The 8,366-nt window shown below is 42.9% G+C and overlaps 1 protein-coding gene across 1 annotated transcript in view; it reads left to right on the forward strand.

The window, feature by feature from the left end:
• Positions 1–127: 127 nt before the first annotated feature.
• slc22a17 (solute carrier family 22 member 17) overlaps positions 128–8,366 on the forward strand; it is a 17,952-nt gene continuing 9,713 nt past the window's right edge. The window contains exons 1-2 of the mRNA XM_051411501.1: positions 128–652; positions 3,120–3,676. Of these exons, the coding sequence (XP_051267461.1) occupies positions 3,200–3,676 (477 nt within the window). The 5' untranslated portion in view covers positions 128–652; positions 3,120–3,199. The remainder of the gene's footprint in view (positions 653–3,119; positions 3,677–8,366) is intronic.

The following is an 8,366-nucleotide window of genomic DNA, read 5'->3' on the forward strand; positions in this document are numbered from 1 at the left end:
AAACCTACTTGGTGATACTCTGACTACAGAGTGATACACTACCTCATCACATACGATCTTCGACCGCAGTGAGACGAGGGGACGTCGCTTCGACGATCTTAGCCGACTCTTCCCGAAGTGTGCCGCCGCCGCCGGTGGAGCAGCTCGCCCCTATAAACAGGCTTCTCCCGATGCAGTTTTCCACCCGCTCTTTGTCCGTGACCGGCCGACTGACGACGCGTTTCCCTTTAAGATGATGTCGGACACACACATGCCTTATTTATTTATTTTCTGTAACGTCGGCAGGCAAAAACTTGGACTAAATAACAGCGTTAAAAACCCAGCGGCGGTGGGTAGGTAGAGGAGTGTAGCATCCCCCGGCGGGCATCATCTCAGGGTTTTAGCTAGCTGTGCCCGGGACTCACTGGAGTCCGGTGTCCTTGCTTGTGTCAAAGGCAGCACTGGTGTTAATGAGAGGCCACAACACTTCTCCGGGACAGACATGTCTTTTCACATAACAGACAAAGCGGACTGGCATCGAGGCGCAGAGGAGATACGGTGAATGCGGTGAAACTACTCTCTTCTCCCCCTCCTCTCTCACCCCGCAATGTTTTTGGATGTTTGACAACGGCCAGTAGGATTCGGGCTCACGTTTAACAACATCTCTACGGGGGTAAGTAACAGTATAGGTGAGCGGGTTTGAAGCCAGGCAGACGGTGTGATAGCAGCTGTGTGTCTGACCAGTCTGGCCGGGGCAGGTGTGAGTGTTGTCAGCCTGGCCCAGCTGCTTTACCCCCCGACCACCCTTATACATTGTCATTTTATTCCCCTCACTCTGCTGCTCTCGCTTCCACAGAGGCCAGCCAGCCCCTGTGTGTTACATTCCCCACACGTCCCCTCTTTTCCCACTCTCGTGTACAAGCTCTTATGTAACCCTATGGGATTCCTTTTTTTTTTTTTAAAGACTTCCTGGCCCTCTGCAAGGAAAACACAGCAGCACTGGCTGCTAGAGGAGCACCATGTGCACCAACAGAGGAGGCTGCTGAGGAAAGCACAGGCTGTTCACATTCCAGCCCTCAACTGGGAACACAGCCTGTAATACAGAGAGCTCTGGAAACACCATCATTTTACTGTTTCATGTCAGTTTTTATTTTATTTTTTATAAAGCCACATGAGTACCTGCATGCATAGCCTTTTTGTTTGACTTTTACAGTTATTTATTTCATTTTGCTGTCTCCCCATCAACCCACAGGCTACTGGCTGCTATACTCTTGTTGTGTAACAACTTGGTGGCTTTGATATAAATTGATATGCATGACCATAAAGCTTTGGTAGTATACTGCTAATAGCAGTATTCAAAAAAGAAATCAGTTGGTCGGAATTAGGGCTACAGCTACCAATCATTTTCTTTATTGATTGATAGTTTGCGTTCTGTCTATAAATGTCAGAAAATAGTGAAAAATGCCCAAGGTGATGTCATCATGTTGTCCAAACAACAGTCCAAAACTGGAAGATGTTCAGTTCACTCTCACTTAAGGCAAAGAAAAGCAGAACATCCTTCCATTTGAGAAGCTGAAACAAGGGAATGTTTTGGACTTTTTCTTGAAATTATTTTTTTATTGTTCAGTTGATCGACTATTAATTGGCCGTTCACTTCAGCTCTCTTTCATCTAGTCTGAAAATTCTCATTTTCTATTGGAACCCAACTGAAGTGTGCTGGTATGATTTCATAAACCCTGTACTAAATTTATTCTCACAGTTGCTGTACTTCAACAGAACTCATCTGTTTCAATTTGGTGTGGACGGAGAGAATTAGATTATATAAATAATCTGCTCTTGTGTGGTACATTACTCTTTAGTTCAGCAGGAATTTCTGGTCAGATTTTTGCTGTGAAATGAGCCATTGTGAGTTTAAGATGGGATCTCTTGCTCTGGAACTGTCTCCTTAAATTATTTGCAACATGTGGTCCAGCAGACAATAAACTGATGGATAGTACATGTGCTGAACATACATGAGCATACTGTATATATGTCAAGATTGCATGTAAAATTTGTCAAGTAATGCCACAATGACAAGATTTTATTGATACCAATGCCACTATAGATTTTGCTTAACGGTCAGATTCTTCATTGATTCCTGGTGAAGTTTTGAAAAAAGTAGGCATACACAACTCAGCATCAATGCATCAGTGTTTTATTATTACATTTTTTTTATGAAAAAAGGCATGCATGGGACTCAGGTGTGCAAAAGCTGCAGTGTTTAGGTGCTGTTTAATTCGGAACCAGTTCTCAGTTTGAACCGGTTCCTGACTCCTGTCCCTAATTCCTGGAATTTAAGCCGCTGCTGCGTAGAAAGATGTTTCCAGCCTTACTTGAAATGATCATTTTACACAGACATTACAACTAGCATTGTTGTCATCTCTCTTTGTTAAATGAAGCCACGCTTTGGACCACTTCTTCCTTTCCGCCTTCTTCTTCTTGCAAGTTTCCAGCAGCATAGACGCATGAATTTGCTGTCATTGTTTTGCACAACTGTCAGAAAAATATATTCACATCCAGACAAGGAATTGATGAGCTCCATCGGTTCCCATGGATTGGACAATTTGGAACTGGTTCTCAACTGGAACTGGTTCTGTATTCCCATCCCAAGCCATAATGTAATGAGAAACTATATTCAGATGTCTTAGCTGATCAGTGGAATCAGGCTTAGAATATGTGTTATTACATCTGTTTAAGCATTTAAGCTTTAAGTATATTTAAAAACATCTGTTTTAGTTGATCGTGTACACTCTTGAGAATGCAAAGTCCTGCTATTGAAATACATTTAATACACAGTCAAAGAGAAAAGTGTCATCAGTACAATCTACAGGCCTTTCTCACAGCAGACATTTTGACTTGTCATAGTAGGAAACAGCCCAGCTGTTCCATATATACATTATTGATGGCCCTGTTCTATGCAAGTGACCCAGTGAGTCCCAGAAGGAACAATACCAGGAATGTAGCCATGATAAATGTTATTATTTACACACGTTTTCCTACTGTAACATGTGAAAATGTTTGTTCATGAACCTGTTTACATCAGTCCTGTGTCAGGAGTTTAAACTGTATAATAACTCTGTGTGATTCTTGTCACTTCACAGAGCTCTCCCACATCTCCCCTGGGGACCAACAATTCCAACAACATCCCCCCCACCTCCATCTTTAACCCCCGCCCCACCCAATGATGACATCCCCAGACTCTCCCCCGCTGGTCTCCCCTTCCCCATGCCCTGCTCCCCCTCCATCCCTCCCCTCCTCCCCTGTGCCTTCCTCCCCGGCCCCGTCCTCCTCCTCCCTCCCCGCCCCACCCTCGCTGCCTCCCACGGGGGAGGTTATGGTTCTGGCTCTTGGCAGGAAGAAGCAGAGGGTGCTGATCGCCCTCTCCATCCTGCCCAACCTTTTCCTGGCCTTCCTGCTTTCTTCCGACCCCCTAATCACCCTCTCCCCGCCCCACCACTGCCACCTGCCGGGGCCCTTGCCATCGCCTGAGGTGCTGAACGCCTCCCTTCCCTGGGAGAAGGGGGAGCGGCCCGGGGACAGCGGGGGCCTGTCCCAGTGTAAGCAGTACGTCAACGGCAGCCAGTCGGCTGTGGTGGACTGCGACAGCGGCTGGGACTACAATGTCACAGAGGGGCTGAGGAACAACATTGTTACAGAGGTAAAGCTCCGGCCTGGGATCCTCCTGAGCTCTCTAATTATGGTCCCGTTCATTGTTTTGGCTTTCTGTGGGAAGACTGCCTTTTTTGTTTTTATGTATGCATTTAGAGTCTTAATATGCTGAAACCTTGTTTGTTTTTTTATCCCCAGGATGTTGTTGCTGAGCCCAGAGACTTCATTTTTGCAATGCCATGTTAAATTTGAATACAACCTGCACATATTTGTACCTATGAGTTGGACAGAAAGTCAGCTTATACAGTGTTTTTTTTAATGTCTCATCCCATTTTTAACTTTAAATGCCCTTTTATGTTAGGTTACTGTTGACCATTTCCCAAAGGGTACAATGACCCAGGCAGCCTCTGGTTTCCATTCTTCAGCTTGTAGGGCCTTGGATATTGCATCATGGAATTGAATTGACTTTATCTTGAAGTTAATTTTTGTTATGGCTGTGTGGGGCCAGGAGTTGTTGTGAAAACTCTTTCTTGTTGGTGCATTCAGGAAAATCTCCAACGTCAGAGGTTTCGGAGATCCCTGATTTCATTTTCCAATACAAGACCTCCTGTTTGATGTAGATAATGAGTCTGCGCTGTACCTACGTTGGAGGTATTCATATGAGACTGATGTCAGAGGCTAATCCCATTACAGGCTGATGCTGTTGTTCCATACACACCACTGCTAAACCACGTAACTACTTAGAATTACACATGATTATATGAATTAAACAAACAAAGTTCTGTTTAGTTTTGGTACAGTGCTCCTACACTCACCCACTCATTTTCTGTGCTTTCTTTTTCCTCCTTTTTGTTTCACTGGTAAGGAAGTTGGTTGGAGTTGGAACATCAGCATTATGTTATTAAAGTAGAAATGCATTTTCACTTTTGTCAAGATGTTCAAGCATTGTTAGACCATGGTCGGGAGGAGGGTGGTGACGGCAGATAGCATGACGCACGTGGACCCATTCAGAAGTGGAACTGCACATTTAAAGCTTTTTACACATCAGTGTCTGTTTATAGGTCTTAGGGATTACTGCTACACATGGGAAAACGGTTGTGGCTCCAATTTCCTCAAGCCTGGTTGGGGCTGAAAACTACAAATGTGAACATGAAAAATATCTCCGACCGTCCTGCAGTCGAGTTGCATTGTGGGTAATGTAGACTCAGGGTTTTGACAAGGAACAATATCTCTGGGCTGGTGGCATCGATCTTACTTTTTTTTTTAACTTGTAAAAAGCGGTACTCTTGAAAGGGGCTTATTAGACTTCCATTCAACTGTGAGAAGTGGGTTGTGACCTGTCACCAGGTTGGATGACGCTCTGTGACTCATTCAGAAATGTGTGTCTTACCTACGTCACTGTGGTCAAACTGGAAGGGCAGAGAAAGAAAGATTTCAGAGGTGAGGCATGTCTGAAATGTCAGAGTTTCCTTAAATATGTCACTCTGGAAAAACAATCCCTGCTCACAATCAGGTTACCATTGATGCACGAATGGATACAAGATACAACTAAATATTTTAATCTTTAAAGGTTATGCTTTGGAATATGATTGGCAGCAAGCATGATACCCATGGGTTCCTCAATAACTAACAGAGCAGGGATTAGAAATTCATTTGCTTCCGTGCTCTGAGGATTTGTATCTCCTGGCCACAACTTTGCATCTCTAACCTTTTAACGGTAACATACGTTTTCCCTTGATTATTGTATTTGAACAGCACACAGGCAGGTTAAAGATCAGCTACAGTGGAAGAGGGAATATTTTGTCACTATGACTGTTACCTTGCCTTTTTAAAAGGCATTGTGTCCGTCCCATAAAACACAGCAGGAATATCAGCAGGTTTGAAAAAAACAATTACGGGTAATTCCTTTTCCTCTAATGCTCATATTTACACAATCAATGCTCTTAGAGGATCACACCCAAATGAGAGAAAAATCATTTACTCAGGTTGCCAGCAGTACTTATTTTTCTCAGTGATATTTAAGATTTAAGTCTGATTCTCACATTTCTAGCTGCAGGAAAGAGCTACTTCAGGCTCCTATCAATGAAAGCAACCAGCATCGGTGTTTCCTACATGTGTTTGAATTGTGATAACAGACAGCCAACATGATAAATGCAGAAGGTAAATGCTGTGTTGGCACTATAGTGTGTCTGTTAGTTTGTACACTGCTTGTGGTGGGTTCGACATTTTGGACTTGCGTTATCAGTGCATGTAATAAAAAAGCGTTTCCTTTTTGAGAGCTGGATTTCATAGTAAAAGCACTCAATTGCTCTTGGTAATGTCTTTAACAGAGCCTAGACAGCTGCCCACTCAGGCTGGTGGCTCTGTGGCCCGTGTGTCTGCTTTCATTTCTTTGCCCTCTGATGTGGGAACCACACCCAGCCCTCAAGTCCGTGGTATTAGGGCAGTTTGCCGGTAATCCACCCACGCCACTGCAGCGAGCTGAGGAGACATAAATGCTGCCAGAGGAAGCATTTAGCAGAAGCATGTTTGTTCTTATAGACATACAGTGAGTAGCACGCTTACAGTCTCCTCCACCCCTCGCCTTACATACTGACAGTGACACGGACAGACGGACAGACATATTTGAGCAGAAAAGTATTTTTTTAGCTGTCATGATGATCTGTTCCTCCAGTGCTGCTTTGCTTTGCTGAGCTGGCAGTCTGGTTGAACAGGAAACAGGAAGACCACTGATCAGCTGCGCCTCCTCCCACTGATCAATAAATACTGTCACTTCATTAGAGGCAAACTCCATTTAACATCTCTGTGCTGTGGATCTATGGGCTGATGCACAGACAATAACTGGGTTGTTACTTTTTCTTCCTGCCATCAGCAGGATGGGGCAGTGCGATGAGACCATGGGATGATACACATTTGTCAACCCTCAAAAATGTCCATTATCTTAAATGATTTTTGTATGAATATAATAAAGTAGCTTGGACTGAATTGTAGGAACACTCCTGTATGGTTCAATAAATATAATAGCACCATATATATTGACGTTGCTATGTTAAATGTATTAATGTCACAATCAAATGAGAAAGGTGAAAAGGGGAAATGGGTTTAGGTTTCAGTCCCTCCCAAAGACACATACCTGATCTGTGCCTGAGCTTCTTTCTCTAAACCAGTCTGGGGAGTCTACAGACTGGTTTGTGTGCATTCTCCCTCCTCCCCTTGTCCAAAGCATTCCACCCGTATGAGCACTATGGGTTGCTATGCTGCCCTTTACCCGACTAGCGTGCAGTGTTATGACTCTATGCCTCAGCAACAGGACAGCTGATATTATGTGACAGGCTTTTATGTTTCTGTGCACGGGCTCCAATTATGCAAGGCCTTTTTTATCACCGGCCCTCTGCTCTCGCTCTCCCTCTCTAGATCATTAAAATCATTTTGCTTTCAGCGGGCCAGCAGACATTAGTCGAGCTCAGCTGTTAATGCAAATCAGTGGGTCGGCTTAATGTGATTAAAACTCAGATCTGAGAGTAGATATCTGTTTTGTTTTTTTAACTGTTGTGCTGACTTTCTACGTGGATGCACTATAATGTACAGCCACACGGCCATTTGTTTAGTAAATGCATTTGGTGTAAAACTACTATTACTGCCACTGCTGCCAGTACTATTAATAAAAACAGTAATACACCAACTTTCTCCTGACTGTCATGACCGCATACACAGTGATGTTATGAGGCTACATCTTCCTGTGTTTGTATTATGAGTCTAATGGATAGCGCTTCATTCTCTCAGCCTGTGATCTCCTTTTATAATCAGAGTCCGGTTACACCTGGGACCCATAATTATTAATCAATGAGCAGAAATCATTCACATGGGAATGACACAGTGAAAGCAGTGTTAAACATCCAAGAAGGACCAGTGTAAATCAAATTTCAGTGCTACTTCTGTACATTTTATTTTCTATTATAGTTTGTACCCACAGTCAACAGTCAACACACAAATATGGGCTGCCTTTTGAATCAAAGTAATTAATTCATTAAGTAATTTAATTTGCCAAAAGCATATTTCTCCATGAGTAATTCAAGCTAACAATCAGTGTGAATGCTCAGTGAGCTGATTTATACAGTTTAGCTCAGGGCTTTAAAACATGCACATAGTAAGGAAACCTATTTCAAACTCAGTGCAAAGCTCTCTTTTGTCAGCAGAGAGCTTCCACTTGTCTGTTTGTTGTCCTCAAAACGAGACACATCTGAAGTAAGTCTTCACAGACAGCTGTAAGTTGGGTGTCTGCTTTCCACCTTCATCTCTGTCCTTATGAGTTTACTGACAATTAACCAGTTTACATAGAGTCTGCTAGTCAGTCATCTTTTTGGCCAATATCAAACTGAGCTACAAAACAAGGGTATAAAGGAAAAGTATAGACATTACATGAAAGCATCTGTAGTAAAGTATGTGAAACTTGTTGCTAGTGATGTAAACTGTGATATTGATTCTGGATAACTTGTCCCAAAGCCTTTGGAATTGGAATTGAATTATAGTGTGTTGATCTCTATTTTGACTAAAAATGAATCACAGAATATTTGGATTTTCAGTTAATGAGTCATTTATTAAGAAAAAAAGTCAAACAGTTGCCAGTTACACTTTCTCAAACACTGTTTTTATGTGTTCTCTATAGTTGTAATTGAAAAAACATTTTTTGGGGGGTTTTGGACCTCACCTTGTAGTTGTTTCTTTCTCACCTATTGATT

Source organism: Dicentrarchus labrax, unplaced genomic scaffold, assembly GCF_905237075.1.
Source record: "Dicentrarchus labrax unplaced genomic scaffold, dlabrax2021, whole genome shotgun sequence".
Taxonomy (NCBI): domain Eukaryota; kingdom Metazoa; phylum Chordata; class Actinopteri; family Moronidae; genus Dicentrarchus; species Dicentrarchus labrax.